Here is a 24,015-nt window from a genome sequence, read left to right on the forward strand (position 1 = left end):
AGACTCCCCCTGCCTATTTTCAAGGCATGGTGAAGGACAGTGGACTTGGTATCCCTTCCCTGTGCTGGCTTACCCTATGCTTCCATTATAATAGAATTAAGAAATTAGAAATATCCACTTCTCAAATTTGCAGAGATGCATTTCATTGTCCTATTATCAGGAAGACTTTCAGCATACTATAGGGTGGACCAAGAATCAAGGCCAACTGACAGAGTCTGCATTGGCAAAGAAATGGGCTACACAGCTCTGCTGATGGATCTAATCTAGTCTTCCCCAGCATCAATGGGTACAGGAAGGTACTAGACTCCTACCTGGTAACAAATTTATTGACTTAATCAGGGCTAGAATTGATACCCTGCCTACGAGGGACCCACACAATTCACAGCCGTAGAGGTGACATAAGTTGTAAGGCAGGTTGCCACTACAGTGAAGCCTTTTTTCATGCTGTCCAATGTTGTTTTCAAACTCATGATATTCGGGTGAAGAAGCATGATGCCATAGTCTCCATATTAAATAACCTGTGGAAAAACAAAGATTGGGAGATTGTGGTTGAACTGCACTGTAGGACTATAGCTAGTATTAGAAAGCCTGATTTAATTGCAAAGAAGAATGAAAGAGTTTGGGTTATTGATGGACAGATAGTGGGTACTAGGTGCCTACTTGTTGTCAGTCATAGGAACAAGGTCTCATATTATGGGCCGAATATAGATCGATCTTGCTCAACAGATTGAAGAGGAATTTGGGGCAGCTCCTCATTTCACTAGTGCTATCATCTCCCTTCGTGGTGTATGGTGCAATGAGAGTTACGAAGACTTGACTTCTATAGGCATTACTTCGGCAGACATTACGATCTTGTTGCTTAGAGCTTTACAGGGTACACTGGTGGCTTGGTGTCGTCACCAACAAATGACTTCTAGAATACCTCGTACTGGCGTGGGATAGATCTTGATGTATTTTGGCTTCAGCCTTTCTGGCTTATTGGAACAAAGGCTCTTTGCTCTGGTAGACCATAGTATGTAGCACTGCATTTAAGTGCAAAGATTTTTAAAATAAAATTAACTGCAACCACTCACCATTGATGCCTCAATACCAATTATTAGGGAAATTATATACTCATGACCTGTTTCCAATGCCAACTCTTTTAGTGTTTTTCCTTCCTATAAAGAAATGGGAGGGGGGAAATTAACACTGATGTTTTTTAAGTTACTATTCATTATTTGTATTAAAAAAATTAAAACACTTATCAAAAAGAAAACACTGCAGTTATATTATTATGGCACACGAATCGCCATGGAATGAGACGACTCGTATTGGAAAGTCCACAATCAATATTCACAAAATATATATCATACCTCTCCATGAATGCACTGACCAACGAAGCACTCACAACAGACCTTGGTAATCCATTCCACTCATCCACCTCCAAGTAAAAAAATCTAATTCTCACACACTTGCTAACTACACCCTTACTCAGTTTCCAGAAATGATCCCTTCTGTCTTTTGTGACTTCTAGCCAAATGTTTCTTCTGCACTGATCCTATAAATCCTTTTAGGAACATTTCCTTTTTTTCTGTATGTAAACTAACTTTCACAACTTGCAAGTACTCAATCTATTGTCATTCTACAGATTAGTCACCATTTTGGTCACCAGGCTCTGGATACTTTCCATCACTCCCTCATCGCCAAGAAACCTAGGTGACCAGACCTCTAGAACAAGGATTTCATTCTGGTTTTAAAACTAAGCCAAAACAGGTTTCCTTAAGTAGACTAATTTATGCATGAAATTACATTCACAATAGCACTTTCAAGCTAGATATCTCTTCTTTTAGATGTACTATAGACTTTCAAAAGTCTTTCATGTTATTATTATTATTATTATTCAGGCCTCCAAGGAATCAAAAGACACATCGAGGGAGGTCCTTCCTAAGACATAAAGTCTGTCAAGACTCATCGAGGGGAGGTCCCCCCTGAGAAACACAAAGTCTATCATACCACTCTTTAAACTCACTGACCGTTCTCGCTCCCACCACTCCATCAGGCAATGCATTCCACGGCTCAACCACCCTCCACACAAAGAAACCACTCCTTACCCTCTTGCTCACAGTTTCCTTTCGTAACTTCCAGGGATGACCTCCTTCCCGCTGATCAACCAAGCGAAAGAACTCCCCAGTGTCAACCCTGTAACCACCTCTCAACAGTTTAAAAGTCTCAATCATATCAGCTCTCCTTCTTCTATCCACCAAACTCTGCAGTCCACATTCTCTCAGCTGATCCTCATAACTATCCTTGTACAGTCCTGAAACCATCTTTGTCATCCATCTTTGTATCCTTTCCACAGTTAATTTATCCCCTTCAAATCCTGGGGACCAAATCTGAGAACAATAGTCCAAGTGTGGTCTGATCAGAGACTTATACAACGGATTGATAACCCTCTTATCTCTGCAGGTCAGTGTCCTTCTCAAAATAGCAGCAATCCTCTGTGTTACCTTCACCACCTTTGCAATATGACCCCTAAACTTCAGGTTTCTATCAATCATCAACCCCAGATCTCTTGTCTCCCCTACGTCCTCCAGTATAACTCCTCCCATAGAGTATGCAGCATCCCATCGATGTTTCCCAAACCTCAAGACCTTACATTCATTTGCCCATCTATCTAGCTTAATTAAATCCTCTTGCAGGGCTACCACATCTGCACTATTACTAATAATTCTTCCCAGCTTTGCATTATCCGCAAACAACTGAATATCCCCCTGCAATCCACTGGCTATGTCATTGATATAAAGGTTAAACAATATAGGTCCTAGTACTGAGCCCTGTGGGACCCCACTTGTAACCCTCTGCCTCCTGGAAACTGCTCCACCATACACAACTCTCTGATACCTATCAGACAGCCAATCCTGAATCCAGTTGACCAATCTGACATCCAGACCCATGTGCTGCAACTTAAATATCAGCTTATCATGTGGCACCCAGTCAAATGCCTTTGCTAAGTCTAAGAAAATTGCAGTACATGCCTTTCCCTCATCTAATATTCTTGTAACTTTATTATAAAAGGCTAGCATATTGCTAAAACAAGAGCATCCTTTCACAAATCCATGTTGATTCTCACAGATAACATTACCCTCATCTGCCCAATGCTGTATACGGTGTCCCTCACTACTTTCTCCAAGATCTTAACAACTACTGATGACACACAGACTGGCCTATAATTAGACACTTCCAGTCTGTTACCACCCTTATGCAATGGCACTATCTTATCTTCCTTCCATTCCCTGGGCACCTTTGCCAAAGCCAGACTTTCATTGAAAAGCCACGTTAAAGGTACTGTCAATTCCCTAGCACATTCTCTCAAAACTCGTGGCGAAATACCATCCAGTCCCACAGCTTTACTGACATCCAGAGTACTCAGTATCTGAAACACACTCTCCTCCTGTACCTCCAGACCTCGAACCAGTCCTATCCCTCTAGCATTAAAACTGACTCCTTTAGGATGAAATACTCCAATAAAGTGTTCATTGAACAATTCCACTATGTCCTCTGCATCAGTCACTCTATTCCCATTTTTATCCCACAATATCATTCTTCCACAGTCATTTCTCCTCCTACTGGCCACATAGCTAAAAAATTCCCTAGGATTTTCTTTGGATCTTAGGGCTAATCTCCTTTCATATTCCAGTTTCGCTTTCCTTACCACACTAGTCACTCTTCTGGCCTGTGTCTTATATTCCTCGTGCATCTCTTCACCTGTCTCCTTATATCTCTTCCCTAGCCTCTTTTTCGCATGCAATTCCAGTTTAATATTGTTTGTCATCCACTTTATTCCAAATTGCGTCCTCTTCTTCACTCATGGTATACAACTTACCATTGCTGATAACAAATATTATTTCATAATTTCCCAAGCACTGGTGATATCCCGGCCTTCCAATTCCTCCCTCCATGAAACTTCCCGAAGTTGACGTCTATGACAATTATAATCACCTGCATTATAATTCCACATAAGTTCCCGTCTCTTTGATACTCCTGCATGTCTATTCATTTTCCAAGTCAACACCATATGGTCACTCTCTCCAACTTATTAATGACCCATCTCTTACCAACTCACTCCCCCCACTTTCAAACTAAATGTGAACAAGTACCACTTTCATAGTGCAGAGATGATCGGTCTCTGCATTATGTGTATCCCACAAATATTTCCATGGAAAATATTCATCTGAAATAACATCACTAATTTCCCCACTTAGTACTAAGCTCGTAGAAGCAAGCGTAGCTGCTGCTCAACATCCCTTCGCAGTGCACCTTGAAACCCACAGAACAAGTTTCTTTTCCTCCTCCATCCCTGCAACTGCTGTATTGTGGAACTGTCTTCCCCATGTTGTGTTTCCCAAGGAATACAATATACAGTTTTTTTAAATCAAACATAAACAAGTTCCTCCTTTCCCAACCCACTACTCATATACAGTAGAATGTACTATAGGTGATCAATCAACCTCTCGTGTATGGGCCCAACATAAAAAGAGAGCTTTAGAATGGGAGGGAGTCTTCAAAGTCAGGCTTTAAAGATGCACAGTGCACCTTGAAACTCACAGAAGTTTCTTCTCCTCCCTTATCCCTGCAACTGCTATGCTGTGGAACAGTCTTCCTCATTGTTGTGTTCCCCAGGAAATACGATATACAGTCATTCAAATCAAATGTGAACACGCACCTTCTTTCCCAACCCACCACCCATACATGCTACACATGTACTACAGGTTGATCAACAACCTCTTGTATATTGGCTCAACATCAGGGGTGCACCGGCAACATGTGCAATGTGTGCGATGCACACAGGTGCCAGGATAGTAAAGGCATGAAAGATTTTAGGCGAGGAGGAAATACTTAAAAAAAAAAATTATTCATTAATGATATCAAAATAAATTACATTTTTGTTTAAATTTTAATTATATTTTATAGATTTGTCTTAAACAAATTATTAATAATCACTTATTTGTTATTATTCCTTAAGATCTTATTTTATTCTGATCCTAGTTCTAACAAGTAGTTTAGCATAAACAAGTAAAAACTTGAACTTGCGTGAGTTTACTGTTTGTAGGATGATCCGCATTGGAATTTGTTTAATCTTGTTCACACTCGCATTTGCTCTAAACATATATAAGAAAATCTGCTGCAGTTTTTAACTTTATTCTATATTCTGCTGATAACAGCAGAATATAGAATTGAGAAAATGCATTGAGATGTTAGAAAAGTTTAATCCTTTTATATCGGAACACACGCGACATGTAGCTAATGATCCTGACTTTAAAAATATGCCCTCCTATTTAGGAGATAAAATTCAAAATGAAATACTCACCTTATTGGCATCAAATATCAAAAATAATGTTTTATAAAGTGTTTTTTTTTATTGGGGGGGGGGGGAAAGCGGTATAGGAGTGCCAACTAAAGTTTTGCACACAGGTGCCGGACACCACTGGCATGCCCCTGTCAACATATATATATATATATATATTTTTTTTTTTTTTAAATCATTTACAGCTTTCGGTACATACAAACCATATGTATAATGTGCACATAGCAGCACTCAATGTTCAAAATCCCCCCCCCCCTTGCTTTCATGCACATGCAAAGTCTGCAAGGCCACATATCGATAGTAGCATGCAGAACATCCGATGGAAACACTGCCATTGCTTGCTCCAAATCCATCTTCAGGCTGGCAATCCTGGGGTGTCAAGGGGTTTCTGGTAGGCTACTCTCTCAAGCTCCGACCACAATTTGAAGCCCAACAGATTCAGATCAAGACTTCCAAATGGCCAATCAGATGGTGATGTGATCAAGCACATTTGTTTCCAACCACTGTTGTGTGGTCCTTGCCTTCTGCAGGGACTGAGTCCTGTTGGAGGGTCCACTGCCTACTGTGAAACCAGGTGTTCAGCATGGTGGTTTGATACATTTTGTTGGAGGATTTGATCCCTTTCTTGCAGAAATGCAACTTGCATTTCTGCAAAAGAAAATTGTGTCCAGTGGAACAACGATAGGTCATCAGTTAGTACACATAACATTGTTCTTTGCAAAACACTTAATCTCTCATGGCATCACTTTCTGTGTTCTCATAGGATTACAGTAGAAGTGTGCCTTCACAGCCCTTGCAAGCTGTTATGTCCTAACACAGCGTTGCTGACCTGTTTTTTTATCGATCAGATACGTCTTCTGTATCATTATTATCTGAGACTTCCAGGGAGTCAAGAACTCATTGAGGGAGGCTATAAATCACCCAAACCAGCTATCATACCTTCCTTTAAATTCATTCACACTAGATGTACTCACTATCCCTAAAGGCAAACTATTCCACTCACTCAATGCTCTGTGGGAGAAAAATCTAACTCTTACCCATTTCTTGACTGCAAACAAACTTAACTTACATGGATGCCCCCGTGTTCTCTTCTCACCTTCCATATAACAAAAAATTTCATCAGACGATATCCTATAACACCCATTCAAAAGTTTATAGACCTCTATCATATCACCCCTCTTTCTCCTGTTAACCAGTCTGTAATCTGTCCTCATAATCTAAATTCCATAATCTGAATATAATCTTTATAATTCTTCTCTGCACCATTTCCACAGCTTCTTTATCATTGTGGAATCCAGGAGACAAAATTATAATGGTTAAAATCCTACTGATCCTGAGTGTTTTTAGTGTGTTGAAAATAATGGGTAGCTGCATTCCAACTTTGTGAAGTACTATTACAGCTACACGGTCTCATAATCTCCCCACTGCATGATAACCCATACAGCTAGACAACTCTCTCTCCCTCTGTATTGATAAACACAAAGGTTGGTTGCACATAGCACCACTAATGGAACTGGGCTCATGCAATTCTGTGGGGAGCACAAGGGAATATGGAAGTTGTAACAGTATTTATGGCAAGACTGTATGTCACTCTCTGGAGCCAAACTCACTTTTCACTGTACTCAGTCACATGATCCAGTATTTGACTTGGTTTTGCAAGTTAATTTCATTTTTTAAATAACAGTATTAAAAAGACTTTTCACTATGTACAAGCTTCAATTATTTAATTACACTAAGCTAGTTCATATCATGAGCTGTGAGACAATAGCATGAGCTTAGGACAATACTATATCACAGCTATGCACCTATTTAAAAGTTAAAAAGGTTGGAAGAATAAGATATATCTGTATAGATATACACATGTACTACAGTATTTGATTAAACTGTACCAATTTTAACTTTTTTCTAAAGGGGCTCTGGGGAAGATGTTAGGACTGCAATGACATTTGCTGTTTCATCATTGGTGGAAGAATTCAGATATCGATAGCAATGTGAAACAACTGGCAGGGAAGAATCTGAATACAGATCAACGGCTGGAAATGTGAGCCAAGTTAGCTGGCTATTGCAGATGTGGAAGAGATCGGGACCTCACCACGTTACTATGCTATAGTCAACCATGGAAAAACGGAAATATCTTACAAGCTATGCTTGGGAAGTTGGAATCTCTGCAACGTTCCAAGCTGTAAATAGTTACAGGGAAGAAAACACTGAAACTGTGACTAAAATGAGCACTGCAAATGCACTCATGACGATGTCAACTTAAATCTGAAAGGAAGGTTGGCATCTGATATTCCTCATTTGAAAACAAGAAACAGAGCCTTGAAGTCTTGAAAATTGGAACTTGGAATGTGAGAACATTATATAAACCAGGGAATTTTGACAACTTTTACAGGAAATGAAAAGACTCAAAGTTAATGTGATGGGAATTGGTAAAACAAGATGGCCTAACACAGGAAAACTAGAAAAAGGTGACTTTACATTTGTATATTCTGGTGAAGAGAAGCATGAATATGGAGCAGGTTTCATGATTAAGAAAGACATCTTTAAATCTGTAATGGGGCTGTGGCCCCATAAATGAAAGAATGATGCTTATTAAATTAGCTGCAAAGTCTTTTAACATCGTAATTATCCAGGTGCCCCCACAATCACTTACAATGATAAAGAAATGCAAGAATTTTATAATAACTTACAAAAATCTATAGAATATGTAAAATCAAATGAGATACTCATAGTGATGGGTGACTTGAATTCAAGAAGGGGAAGAAAATACAGCTGTTGGAAAATTTGGATTGGACAAAAAAAAATGAAAGAGGTGAGAGACTGATATAATTCTGCATTCAAAACAACCTATGTATAATGAATACTTTCTTTCAACATCCAAAGCACAGACTATATACGTGGACAAACTCAGATAACTCTATAAGAAACCAAATAGATTTCATAATGATAAATAATAGATACAAAAATAATATAACCAACATTAAAACATACCCAGGTGCTGATATACAGTAGGTTCAGACCATAACCCTGTTGTGTCTACTCTAAAAATTAAACTAAAAAACATTTCTAAAAACAATCATACTGAAAGACTTGACAGCTCTGAATATACCTGACAACATAATGGCATATAACTCAGAAATCAGGAAGAAATTAGATCATGTAGAGTATAAAACAGAAGACAATATACTTTGCAACACAGAGAAAACTGAAAATAGATGGTCACATTTTAGAAGTGCAATATATGAGACAGCTAACAAGATTATTCCAAAAATTAAATACAATAAGAAAAAACCCTGGATGACAGAATTAATATTAGAACTTATGAAAGACAAAAAAAGAAAAGTACACAAGCATTTGATAATACTGACAAAAATATAACATGGGCTGTCTTGGAATCCTATGGTGTGGACAATAAATTGATCTGCCTGCTGAAAGATATAAACAGCCAAGCACAAGCAAAAATCAGAATAGCAGGTGAGACTGGAGATCGGTTTGTCACTAGTCAAGGCACAAGGCAAGGGGACCCAATATCGCCAATCATCTTCATCACACATCTGGGAAGACACTAGATAAGATTAAAGAAGAAGGTGGAGGCATTTCAATAAATGGCATGAGAATAAACTACCTCTTCTTTGCAGATGACATCATCCTGATTGAAGAAGATGCAGCAAGCCTGGAACAGACATTGCAAACACTATACAGAGAAGGAAAAAGATATGGACTAAATGTCAACTTTGAAAAAACAAAAACAATGATATTCGGACAACAGAAGTTACAATAGACAGATTTCAACTGGAAAATGTGGAACACTTCACATATCTTGGATGTCACATGACGCATGACTTGGACCCCAAAAAAGAGATAAAAAGTAGAATAGCCAGAGCAACAACTATTTCAAAAGCCATGGACAAAATATGGAAGAGCCGAGCTATAAAGATGCAAACTAAACTGCACATCGTAGAAACCTGTATCTTCAACAGCATGCTCTATGGATGCGAGGCCTGGGTACTCCTGAGAGAATCTGAAAGGAGGATATTGGCATTGAGAGGAAGTGCTATAGAAAGATCTTGAGAATAAGCTGGATACAGAAAGTGAACAATGAGGAAATCTACAGACGAATACAACCAAAAGAAAACCTGATCCAGAAAATAATCAAAAGGAAACTACGTCTATTTGGCCATATATGTAGAATGAATGATGAGAGAAAATTAAAAACGTTGCTATTTGGAATGATTGAAGGGAAGACCAAACAGAGAATGGGGCGATGACATTGTCAAATGGTGCAGAAACTCTATGCACAAATTGAGTCATCTTGCACAAAACAGAATGCAATGGAAGAATCATATCAAGATGGCAGCAGACACCTACAGGCATTGGACCGATGGTTGTTGATGATGATGATGATGATGACACAACAGTATAGAATACTCAGTAAAATTATAAAAAATGAATGCAGGAAGGCTAAAGACAAGTGGCTAAATGAAAGATGTAAAGAAATACATAAGTCAATCCAAGCTCTGACAAATAAAAAGAAAAATTTCAACCATAATCTTTGTATAACAGTTTTTTGTTATACAAAAATATTTCCATATTCTTTCCATCTTAAAATAGATGGAAAGAATATGGAAAAAAACTGTTTAACTCTGAATACACAGACGTACCAGATATACAAAACATGGATAGCGAACCATCCATATTTTGTATATGGATGGTCACTTCTAAAATTTTATCATCTGTTTTCAATTTCCTCTGTGTCGAAAACACCAGGCTCTGATTAGATCCCTATCGAATTGTTAAAGAAATTAAATGAAAACAATCAATGACCTAAAGGTTATTTTTAATAACATCTATGATACAGGATACATCTCTGATGATCTAAGGAAATCCATCTTTGTCACTATTCCCAAAATTCCAAGAACTTTTGCATGTTCAGAATATAGACTAATAAGTTTAACAAGCCATGTTACAAAATTACTACTCAGAATTATCCTAGAAAGAATAAAAGGCACTTTGTCAATAGAAATAGAAGACACTGAATCAGGTTTTCAAAAAGACAAAGGTAAGAGAAGGAATTTTCAATTTGAAAACATAATGTGAAAGAAGCCTCAATAACCAGAAAAGCATATATCTTTGTTTTATTGATTACACCAAAGCATTTGATTCAATAAATCACAAGAAATTAATACATATCCTACAAAATAATGGGTTAAAAGGAGACCTACGTATAATTACAAATATATACTGGAATCAAATGGCACCAATAAGATATAAAAATACATATTCTGACAACTTTGAAATCAAAAAAGGAGTAAGACAAGGATATGTCTTATCACCCTTACTGTATAATACATATAGTGAGCAAGTTTTTAAAAATATTTCAGAATTGAAAGGTGTAAAAGTCAGGGGTAGGAACTTCAACAACTTCAGCTATGCAGATGACACAATCCTTATAGCTGAATCTGAAGATGATCTTCAAAACTTAGTCACAGAAATTTATAACAGAATATTAGACATGAGATTAATTATTAACCTAAAGAAAACAATGCGCATGATTATATCAAAAGAACCAATAAATAAGAAATTAAACATAACTGTTAACAAAAAAAAAAAGAAAATTGAACAGGTTCAGTCTTTTATATATTTGGGACAAACGTTTACAGACGGAGGAAATTCCCTTAAACAAATAAAAAGAATAGAGATAGCAAGGAAAACCTTTATTGATATGAAAACTATTCTAACATCTAGAGACATTAACATAGACACAAGAAAAAGATTAATAAAATGCTATATCTGGTCAAGTCTTATCTACAACAGTGAAACATGGACTCTAAATAAAGAAGCAAAGAAAAAATTAGAAGTTTTCGAAATGTGGACTATCAGAAGAATGTTGAAAATATCATGGAATAGAGAAAATGAAAAATGAAGATGTTTTAAAGAAAGCAACAATGAAGAGAACATTAATGAAATAATTAAAGAATGAAAACTTAAATATTTTGGCATCTGACTAGACAAGAAGGCATTCAAAAATTAATATTGGAAGGGAAACTGGATGAAAAAAGAGGGAGAGGTAGACCTAGGAGAATGTAGTTTGAAGATTACCATAAATGTTCCAGAACAGCAAAAGAAAGAAAAAAGTTCCGTGACATGGTTGTCAACCTCCCTTCTAGGGGATGACACTTGAAGAAGTGAGAAAAGTACAAAAATTTCTTTTAATACATTGTATTGGAAATATTAACTGTAATTGAACTAAATGCATTCATAATAATAATATTATTAATATTATTATTATACGGGCACCTCCATGGAGTCCAAAGACTCATCGCAGGAGACCCAATCTATCCACACAATCTATCATACATCTCATATAAACTTGGTTTTTAATCCTATTTCCCAAGTAAGCAAACAGACAAGTAAGTCAAGTTTGCGCCTGCACGTAGTGCAAGACTGAGGCAACTCATGGTAGTGCCACTCCAGGCAACTCGTGGGAAAGGTGGATTAAGCTCTGATCACTTTCTTTAGTATTTTTCCCCTAATGTAAAGCACATCCCCTTGTGGAGATGTATGATGCTATGCATTAAAGGCAATAGTCACTACCCATACCGGTTTTGACCTTTATTGAGGTCTTGTCAGTGGGAGCCAGACCTGACAATGCATTACTTCAACCTTAGCATTGTATGGATAGTGACTATTGCCTTTAATGCATAGCATCATACATCTCCACAAGGGAATGTGCTTTACATTAGGGGGAAAAATACTAAAGAAAGTGATCAGATCTTAATCCACCTTTACCACGAGTTGCCTGGAGTGGCACTACCATGAGTTGCCGAGAGTGGCACTATGAGTTGCCGAGAGTGGCACTACCATGAGTTGCTCAGTCTTGCACTACGTGCAGGTGCAAACTTGACTTACTTGTCGGTTTGCTTACTTGGGAAAAAGGATTAAAATCCAAGTTTATATAAAATTACTTGGTATCTTGAATACATAATATACCCAAGTTAAAAAACTTTCTATATCATACATCTTCTTGATCCCATTAAAAGACAAAGCACTCACAACTGATTCTGGCAACCCATTCCACTCATTCACAACTCTTCAAGCAAAAAATCTAGTCCTCAAACTCCTACTAACCACACTTTTATTCAACTTCCATGGATGATTCCTTGTTATGTTCCCTCCAGCCAAGTGTGAAACATTAATGCATCTATCCTATAAAATCCTTGAAGCAACTTAAATGTTTCTATCATATCCCCTCTTTTCTCCTATTAACCAACTTCTGCAATCCACACATCTTCAATCCTCATAGGGAACATTTCACAGGCCACTCACCATCTTGGTCACTTGCCTCTGAATCCTCACCACTGCTTTCTCATCCTCAAGAAACTCAGGGGACCAGATCTGACTACAGTAATCCAGCTGTGGGCATATCAAGGCCTTATAAAGAGGAATAACTTCCTTATCTCTACTTGTTAATGTGTTCTTCAATAGCCAAGTAATCTTATGGGCTACCTTAGCAATGTATCCTCTAAACTTTCTTCTACCCCCCCCTTCCAAATCTCTAGCTTCATCTATTTCCAGGAGTAGACTACCATAAGATGTATACATATAATGATGTACTACAGTGTTTGATTAAACTGTGCCAATTCCTTTGTTAATAAAATTATACTGTGAGAAAAGCACAAAAGTTTTCTTTAATAGCTGTATTGGAAATGTTAACTGTAATTGAACTAAATGCATTCATGCTTGTAATTTATTTATCCCAAAATACATAACTTTACACATTTCTCAACATTAAACTGACACCCATTAACTTTTGCCCATACTGGCAGCCTATTTAAAGTTCTGCAAGCTAGGTATTCTGTCAAATGCCTTTGCAAAACCCAGCAGAATCACCATATAGCAATTTCCTTTATCCAACTCTGCTGCCACTCTATTATAAAAAGTTAGTAAATTACTAACTTTCATATTATAAATATATTATGAATTTGTGCTTGAAGTGTGTACAAAATTTAAAATTTACTGTTTTCAAGTAAATATCACAATGATAATATGTAATAGTAGCTCATTTTTCTCACTGCAAAAGTGAAATGAAACCTGGAAGTGTGATGTATAGTCGAGCATGTTTCTATGTGGGGTGAGAAGAACATTCTGTAATACTGCTATGGGAAGAAATGTTTAAAAGTCATCAGTTGACAATGACGACAGAACATCTGTTGGGGAAGAAGGCATGCCAGGCTGAGTTTTAAACCAACTTTTCATACTCCTCCATGCAGAAAGAAAAGTTCTGAACCTTAGGAGATAAAAGGTAGGAAGGAAGTGAAAATGATTGGTTTACATTAAGACTTCTAGAGAAATTTTGAATGCATTTAGAATGAGATTGAAAAACACTTGCTACTTGTTTTTGATAACTCATCTGTGGTGAGTGGATTTCTGGAGCTGTGTGTCTGGTGATCATTTCCTATTCTGTTGTTCAGTTTTCAACAAAAACCAGTTTTTTTTGTTATCATGACTAACTTCATGCATTGGCCACTTAGCTTTTTGACTAAATTATACATGTTCTTATTTCATTATTCTCCCACTAGGGGGGCTCTTCCCCCCCCCACCGACGCCTACAGCGACCCCCCCCCAAGTTCTGGACTGGTAGGCCGGTTTTCTCCTTGAATTCTGATGACTCGAATTTTGAAAACTTGAAGGGGGCGGGGAGGGGGTCAATCCCCCCCCCCCAATATGCCTTTTCCGGATCTACAAAAATCAGGTACAGATCCTTGTCATATTTCTGCGATTTGCCAAATAGTAAAAATTTGATCTTGGCAACTTCTATTTAGCCTGAATCCAGTTTGTTCTTTTCCAAAGTTTCTCTTTCACAATTTGTTCTCAATCTCTTTTCAGGTATGCTTTCATAAATCTTACCAGAAATGCATAGTAGAAAAATTCCTCCATAATTCCTCCATTTTTATAGATGGGAACTACAAGAGCTCTACTTTAGTCATCTGGAATTTGACCTTCTGACCAGTTCCTCTGAATTATGCAGAGCAGCCACCACAAAATTTTTCTACCTCCATATCGCACGATGAGTCTTAGGACTCCATGGAGGTGCCCATGCAACAACAATAATAATATTTAAGCATGTTTGGTCAAATATCTACTCCAGCTGCCTTTCCACATTTCAAGTTTTCATTTTTTTTTTTTACCTCAAGTATTAATATATATATATATATTATTATTATTATTATTATTAAACAAGACCTCATGGAGTCAAAGACTCATCTAGGAGGTCCTTTTCTCTCACACACATCTCATCATACCGGGTCTTAAACACATTCAAACTCCTTGCAGACACCACACTCTCAGGCAAGGCATTCCAATCATTCACAACTCTGCACGAAAAAAACCTACCTCTCACTCCCCTACTCACACCCTCTTTATACAGTTTCCAGGTATGACCTCTGGTTCTCCCCTGATCTCCCATTATTCTCTGTAGAACTTCTCCACCATTGATCCTATAACAACCCCTTACCAACTTGTAGGTCTCTATCATATCTCCCCTCTTCCTTCTCTCCACTAGACTCTGCAAATTACATCTTTTCAATCTTTCCTCATACTCGACATTCCAGAGGTCAGAAACTACCTCAGTCAGTCGCCTTTGGACCCTTTCCAACATCTCTTCATCCTTCTGAAAACCAGGTGACCAAATCTGGGCACAATAGTACATGTGTGGCCTAATCAAAGCCTTATACAATGGAACAAGAATCTCCCTACTTCTACACGTCAGTGTCCTCCTCATCATTCCCAGAAGTCTTTGTGTTGTCTTCACAATTTTGGTGATGTGTCCCCTAAATTTTAGATCCTTATCCACTATCACTCCCAGATCTCTTATTTCCTCTACTTCCAACAATATATTCTCACCAAGCATAAATTCTGCATCCCATCTTTGTTTTCCAAATTTTAAAACCTTACATTTTGTAACATTGAACTCGCATCCCCATTTGCTTGCCCAATCACTCAATTTATTCAAGTCTTCTTGCAAGGCCACAACATCTTCACTACTCTTTATGGTTCGTCCCAACTTTGCATCATCTGCAAACAACTGAATATCTCCATCCAAATCTTCGCCAATATCATTAATATACAAGTTAAATAGTAATGGCCCTAAAACAGATCCCTGAGGCACTCCACTAGTGACTTTCCTTTTCCTGGATATTGCACCCCCATACACAACTTGTTGATACCTATCAGAGAGCCAGTCTCCAATCCAATGCACTAATCTAATATCCAACCCCATCTGCTCTAGTTTGACTGTCAACTTATCATGAGGTACTCTATCAAAAGCTTTTGCAAAATCCAAGTATATTACTGTGTATCCTTCTCCTCTGTCCAAGGAAGCAGTCACTTTATTGTAATAAGTAAGTAGATTACTAAAACATGACCTCCCTTTAGCAAATCCATGCTGTCCATCAAAGATTATACCATTGTTGTCAACCCAACTCTGGATCCTAGTTCTCACAAGCTTCTCCAACAACTTAACCACAACACCTGACACACAGATAGGCCTATAGTTTGATGCTTGAGTTCGATCACCTCCTTTATGAAGTGGCACAATCTTGCCCTCCTTCCACTCTTTAGGGACTTGACCAAGTGCAAGACTCGTATTAAAAAAATATGTCAAGGCAGGTGTCAACTCTCTGGCACATTCCTTCAGAATACGCGGTGATATATTATCAAGTCCCACAGCCTTATTTACATCTAGTTTACTCAACTCCCCAAACACCTCTTGCTCACTTACAGTCAGTCTCTCCTCCCCATCATCAACTGCTCTTAATCTCTCCATGAAGTCACATTCACAAGATTGAAAGATCTTTATGAACTGCTCATTAAGTATCTCCACCACACATTCTGCAACAGCTGTCTTTATACCATTTCCTCCAATCAATGTCATCCTTCCATAATCATTCTTTCTTTTGCTGGCTACATATCGAAAGAACTCCCTAGGATTCTTTTTAGCTTCATTAGCTACTCTCACCAAGTCACTCTCCTTGCCTGGTCTTTGTAGAACTCATGAAATTGGTTACTTCCACTTCTCTTATGCTGCCTCCACAATGCCCTTTTTCTCTGTATTGCATGCTTAATCTCTTTATTCATCCATCTCACACCTAACTTATTTATCCTTCTCACCCGTGGTATACATTTAGACATTGCATCCACTAAATATTTTTTGAAAATCCCCCAAGCTGCATTGATCTCTTTTCCAGCTAACTCCTCATTCCATGCTACTCCTGCAAGCTGTCTCCTGAGCTCTTCATAATCACCCCCCTTGTAGTTCCACATATACCCTTTTTTCACAGGGGTCCTTGCACTGCTGGCAACCACCCAAGAGTAATCACCTCATGGTCACTTTCACCAATTGGTGGATGATTTGATACCTCATTGATAATTACATCCTCCGATGAGATAACCAAGTCCAAGACCCTTAATCCTCTTGTGCCCTCTGTTACATACTGTCTGAGGTAGTTATCACTCAAAAACTCAAGAAACTCATTTTCTTTACTTCCACTTGCTATCTCTTCATTCCAGTCTATATTGCCATAATTAAAATCACCCATAATGATCACCCTTTTCTTATTTGCTTGGCTTATTTGACTATACATTTCACTATCACCACCATCCACATTACCAGTTCTATAACAACATCCCACCAAGTATTTGATTCTATTCACCTCTATCTCACACCATACTGCCTCAAAACCACTGGCCCCATTTCCCTCTTGCATCTCTACCTTGTATGGACATAACTCTTTCTCTATCATCAATAGCACTCCCCCTCCCTTTTTACCCCTTCTATCCTCACGAAACACATCATACCTTTCCATCTCTATTCCTGTCAGGATGTCATCCTCATCTAACCATGTCTCACTTATTCCGACAATCTCTGGGTGCACAGACGCAATTAGTGCAACCATTTCATCCGCCTTGTTTCTTATACTTCTAGCATTGGTATACAAACACAACAACTCATTTCTGGATCTACAGCTAGTTCCACTGATACCACTCACTCGATGTGATCTCTCCATGCTGGACTGGGGCCATTTCCCTTTCTGCTTCTTCATTTTAGAACCCTTTGCAATTCCATCTGTTTCCTTTTGATCCCTGATCATCCCATTACCTTCCTGCCTACACATTCTCTCACCTCCTCTTGGAGCATCCACCTTTCTCACGCTGTGTATCCCTGTCCACCCTGAGCCTCGCCGTTTCCCTGCTCCTCTTGCACACCCATTCTCTCATTTTCTATACTCATACCACTCACTTCCACATTCATTTCCACTCCTTCAATCTCTCCTGTCTTACTCTCCTGCTCTTCCACATCACTCCCCTCTCGATCTGATTCATTCTCTCTATTCACTTCTCTACCTTCCAGCTGCAGTCTCTCCAAGCGACTCACACCATAACCACTCAAATGCAGTCCATCGCTCCCATACAGCTCACTTCGTCCCTCAAACTCATTCCACACATTAATAAACTGTACTCCCATCTCCTCACACATTTCAGCCAGAATATCATTCATAATCCTTGCTCTCCGCCTCATTTCACCACAATCATACCTAGGCAACACACTGACCACCCTTCCTGTCACACTATTCTCCTTTATCTTTCCAAGCAGTCTCCTGACATTCATTTTGACATGCTCTTTGTTCTCTCTCAAATCATTCGTACCAATTAATACAATTAACTCTTTTGCTCGTTCCCGCCTCATATTCAATGCCTCAATCACTCTACTCATTTTACCGTGTGGAAAACATACCTTGTGCATTTTATCCTCTAGCACACCTTTAATAATGGAGTCGCCATACAACGCCACTCGCTCATCTTTTGTTATCTCTTTCATGCCATCATGATTTATTTTAATAGTTTTGACCTGAATTCTCTTAATTTCATTCCGCATCCATTTCATTTCTTGCTTCATCCAATCCAATTCACCTTCTGAACCTCGCGACACATTCACTCTATCATTAAATCTTTCTAACTTTCTAACTCTCGACCCCCTCTTCTCACTTTCCCTCTCATTCATCCTTCTTTGTTTCCGTACTTTCGGTCCAACATACGTCCAACTTTCACTATCATTCTTCTCACTTTCACTCTCACATATCTTTCTTTGTTTCCGTACTTTCGGATTAACATACGTCCAACTTTCGCTATCATTCTTCTCACTTTTACTGTCATTCATCTTTCTTTGGTTCAGTACTTTCGTTCCAACATGCATCCAACTTTCGCCATCAGTCATTCTTTTTTCACTATCATTCATTCTTTCGATTTTTTTTACTTGCGATTTCTGCACCATGCCATTTCTACTTTCATTCGTTCTCTCAATTTCGTTTCTTTCCGCCTCACTTTCGTCCCTTTTAACATCCGTTATGGTTGTCAAATCGCTCTTTTTCTTTTTTCCTGATTTTTTAACATTTTTTCGCCTGTCTTTCTCGCCATCCTCTTTCAAACGTGCACTCACGACACAATCTGTACTAGCACTTTCTGTTATCAACTTCATATTCGCATTCATCAATTCCTCGTTCAGGTCACATTTCGCACACACCCTTCTTCCATCCGCACTAAACATCCACAAATCATTTATGTAGTCGAAGGAATACATATAACAGACCTCACACTTAACGAACCGACTGAAATCCAAATTAAAATCATGGAATGACAATGCCGCCGCCATTTTTTTTTTTTTTCTCTGCAGGTTACTAGGTCTAATATTAACGTTTTCGTATTTAGTTTAAGCAAGAAAAAAAAAACCCACACTAATAATATCGGTAGCGTACAACGTTTACAGCCGCTCTTACTTAAACAATTACGCATATATACTTAATTATTCCTAGTAAAACTTATCTGAATCAGGAGCTCTTCAAAACACGTCGTATATACTCCTGTTTGCATGACTAACCTCTTTAAAATTTTCTAATACTATTCTGTCACCACTCACTTTGTTAAATAGTCTTTCAAAGAAATTACTCCAGACATCTAGGATATCCTTATCTTCAGTTTTCACATTACTTTTATCATCTTCCTTTCTTCCATTTCTAAGCTTTTTTCAATAACCTTGAGAACATTTTGTCATCTCCTCCCTTCAGTAATGGAAGACTTATCGAGTTGCAGACAAAATCCGTTGACCTTTATTTTTAGAGTAAGTTCTTTAGATTCACTAAATTTTGCTCTCTGCATGGTGATAGGACAAAATACTTGAAAATGTACTAGTTAGTAAACAGTAAAATTCAGGGAAAATGGATATATCGCATCCATGGAAAGATTACGATGATCAATAGATATACAAAACAAAAAATAAAATATCTGTCCTAGTCAAAAGATAACATTAAACTTATGAAATTAATATATTTATTTATCAGAATATATACATACATTTAATATGATATTTGAAGTTGCAAATTATCAGATCAGAAAGTTTATTAATATTTACTTCAAGGTTCATGACACAATCTTAAAATATTATGCAAATGATCGTTTGAAAGTCTTGTTCTGCAGTTTTGACTCTTTTCATTTTTAAAAATGTTAATTCACAAATATGTGTGCTACCAAAAGTGGAGAATTTGGCCACTGTAAATCACTAGGTTCACAAACATATCAGGTAGTGCTGAATATAGTGGCAGAATTTCATAGAGCCTGATATATCATAGACATCTATTATTTACTGATCTATTTCATTTGCATGTAGAATAATACTCATTTCAGGTTGGACTCTTAAAACATTGAACTCTGATTACCATAGTCTATATTCACTATCACCAGATATACTTCAGAATTAACTGATAAAGGTAACAAAAACCACAAAAAAAAAAAAAAATCATCAAAGCAACAAATCATCCATATCTAAACACACCACAAGACCCTCAAAAACACTTCACTTTGCAAAACTTATCTGGAACATGATGATGGGTACTGACTGAAAGCAGCGAGAATAATGTACTACTAACTTGGATGAATTCGCACTTAAGCTCGCAGGTCTCAAAACTGGTTGTTTCTCACAGTTCTTTACCTCCTCCAATCTTCATAACAGTTGGGTGAAAACTGATACTGAAATGCCACCATCTATTTCCTTAAATGACATAAGTGACCAACAGTCTATGTCTGTAGCTGGGAGAAATTTGAGAAAAATTTAATACAGATGCTTTTGATTATGATTTATTCACATAGGGTTACTAAATGTCGATGCTCTCAAATAATCCGAGAGAGGTAGTCCTTTCTTTTAGTGTTGCACGGTGATCAGCATTCATTTCAGAAATTATGGACTTTACAACCGTGTTATAAATAAATCTTTTAATTTCCCGACGTTTTGATCTTCATATTAAGATCATCATCTGGAGCATATACAAATATACAGGACAAGCTGAGTTACATTACATACGGTAAGTTAGAGGAACAATGATCTGATCATAGGTTATTCTACTGGCATGACCTCTAGTGAAAAAAAAAATTAAATTATTTAGAAACTACATCTAGCTAAATTCTATTTATGATAACATGAATAAACATTCTTTCTTATAGTTTCCTTTCACTAACAATGATGTCCTATTTTTAGCATTACAATTGTTATTTTTGATTTAGGATCCTGGATTAACTACAGTCCTGTTTATAGTTACTCTTAGAGAGGAAGGTTCCGTGGGTCGAATATGTGCCTTCCATATGTTTGGGATTTTTAGACCATCATTATTGTTCAGATTGGGGTGGTTGATAATAATCTCACAGGCTTCCTTAAATTTGCGTTCATACCATGTTTTAGTGTGATGTAGACAACTACTACTTTTCCAGTCAATTCTATGTAAGATGTTTTCAGGGCATGATCAGAAAGGCCAGCTTCACCATAATTATTATATTTAACCAAATATTTAACCACATAACCATATTTACTGCACATGTAACATACCATATATAGGGGGAAAAGGATGCACAATTCCTATCAGACAAAAAGAACATAAACGACACATTAAATATAATAATTATGGTGAAGCTAGCCTTTCTGATCATGCACTGAACACCTTACATAGAATTGACTGGAAAAGCACTAGTTGTCTACATCACACCAAAACATGGTATGAATGCAAATTTAAGGAAGCCTGTGAGATTATTATCAACCACCCCAATCTGAACAATAATGATGGGCTAAAAATCCCAAACATATGGAAGGCACATATTCGACCCACAGAAGCTTCCTCTAAGAGTAACTATAAACAGGACTGTAGTTAATCCAGGATCTTAATAAAAAATAACAATTGTAATGCTAAAAATAGACATCATTGTTACTAAAAGAAAACTATCTATAAGAAAGAATGTTTATTCATGTTATCATAAATAGAATTTAGCTTGATGTAGTTTCTAAATAATTTTTTTTTTTTAACTAGAGGTCATGCCAGTAGAATAACCTATGATCAAATCATTGTTTCTCTAACTTACTGTATGTAATATAACTCAGCTTGTCCTGTATATTTGTATATGCTCCAGATGATGATCTTTATCATTATTATTATTATTATCATTATTATCCAGGCCTCCATGGAGTCAAAAGACTCATCGTGGGAGGTCCTTTCTAAGAAACACACGTCTATCATACCACTCCATCAGGCAATGCATCCAATGGTTCAACCACCCTCCATGCAAAGAAACCACTCCTCACCCTCTTTGTCACAGTTTCCTTTCGTAACTTCCAGGGATGGCCCCTTTTCATGACTCCTTCCCGCTGTTCAACCAAGTGAAAGAACTTCCCAGTGTCAACCCTGTAACCACCCCTCAACAGTTTAAAAGTCTCAATCATATCACCTCTCCTTCTATCCACCAAACTCTGCAGTCCACATTATGAGGATCAGCTGATCCTCATAACTAACATTGTACAGGCCTGAAACCATCTTTGTTATCTGCGTTTGTACCCTTTCCACAGTTAATTTATCCCCTTCAAATCTTGGAGACCAAATCTGAGAACAATAGTCTAAGTGTGGTCTGATCAGAGTCTTATACAATGGAATGATAACTCTTTTATCTCTGCAGGTCAGTGTCCTTCTCATTATTGCAGCAATCGTCTGTGTTACCTTCACTACCTTTGCAATATGTTCCCTAAATTTCAGGTTTCTATGATGATCTTAATATGAAGATCGAAACATCAGGAAATTAAAAGAGTTAATTTATAACATGGTTGTAAAGTCCATAATTGCTAATCTGTGAGAGGTAGATTTTCTGGGAGACCATGGGCTGCATCAAATTGTTCTAAGGGCCACATGCAGCCTGTGGGGTTAGGGGATCCCTGGTTTATGGCATTAATAAACTGCAAAGGAGAAGAAAAACTAACTTTTCAGTATTTCAATCTTCATATATAATATGATCATAAGCATTTCATGTTTGTTAATATGATCTTCTTTTGAAATTGTAGAGGATGGAGATTTCCCTCAGTGTCTTGACCAATGCTCAGGAATTCTACAAAATTAAAATAATGAAAAATAAAAAATGTAAAAAAAAAAAAAATCAGAAAAACTAACAAAATAAAATAAATAAATATACAAATTAGCAAATGCTAATTTGTATATTTAGCATTTGCTAATTTGTATTAGCAAATTACAGTAAAACATTAGTAAAGCAACAGCAGATACTGTAGCACAGTATTGGCTAAATTTTTTATTATTATTATTACATCTTCCATGGAGTTGGCAGACTCTTCGTGGGAGGTTCATTCAACTGACAACAAATCTATCATATTGAATCTTAAAATCCTTACTGCATATTCCAGTAGTGTATTCCATGCTAACTTATATGTCTCTATCATATCATCTTTTTTCCTCCTATTCACCAAACTCTGCAAATCCATATTTCTTCTACCTCTCTCAATTACTTTAATTTAGAGGTAGTGCTGATAGAAGTGTTGGTTTTCAAATATTCACTTTGTTTTTAGCTTTTTTTTTTTTTTTTAATGTGAATCCTACCCAGGACTGTTAACATATATGCTGTCCTTTAAGGACAGCATATTATTATTATTATTATGTGACACCTCCAGGGAGTCCAAAGACTCATCGAGGGAGAGTGTGTCAACAGCATCGAATGATTGATCCTGTCCAACTACTAACCGCGCTCAAACTTGCTTAAGCTATTAGTAGCAGAGGCTCTACCAATCGACCAACCTTTGCTGGCTAAATATATGCAATATTAAAAGCAAAAAGTTGTGCTTTTATGGTTTATATACAAATTCTGACATCCTCCAGACTTGTCATTCCAAGGCATTGCTTTAGTTGTTTAGTGAGTTATGATGGCTCTGATTCAACACATATAGGTTGTAATCTTCTAGAGGCCAAGCACAGCACTTTTCAAGCAATATAAAACTTCCAATAAGTAAACTAGTAGTCTCACACCAGGCTATCACCAAAAGGCTTTCACAAATAACAAATATCCTTGCCATAGCAGGATTCAAATCCACAGACTATTAATTGAAGTAGAGATGTTATTTGCTCAGTTAACCAGGCCAGTTTAAGGTATCATGTCCAGGAAATAATCTTAATACAAAGAACACAACACATCACAGAGAAAATGTTTCTTAAGCCAATACCTCATTATCACTCAAAGCTGATATTTTCACTGGAAACTTAACTGCATGAAACAAAAAGTTTACATAAATAAACATAACTGTCCTT

At 37.3% G+C, this 24,015-nt stretch overlaps 1 protein-coding gene across 1 annotated transcript in view; it reads right to left on the bottom strand.

Moving 5' to 3' along the window:
• Positions 1-24,015, bottom strand: part of LOC150097074 (uncharacterized) — a 376,162-nt gene that overhangs the window by 157,469 nt on the left and 194,678 nt on the right. The window contains exon 8 of the mRNA XM_090408120.1: positions 1,074-1,157. Within this exon, the coding sequence (XP_090264246.1) occupies positions 1,074-1,157 (84 nt within the window). The remainder of the gene's footprint in view (positions 1-1,073; positions 1,158-24,015) is intronic.

The sequence above is a fragment of the Typopeltis vanoorti genome, chromosome 18, assembly GCF_054136105.1.
Source record: "Typopeltis vanoorti isolate ZY-2024b chromosome 18, IOZ_Tvanoo_1.0, whole genome shotgun sequence".
NCBI classification, from domain to species: domain Eukaryota; kingdom Metazoa; phylum Arthropoda; class Arachnida; order Uropygi; family Thelyphonidae; genus Typopeltis; species Typopeltis vanoorti.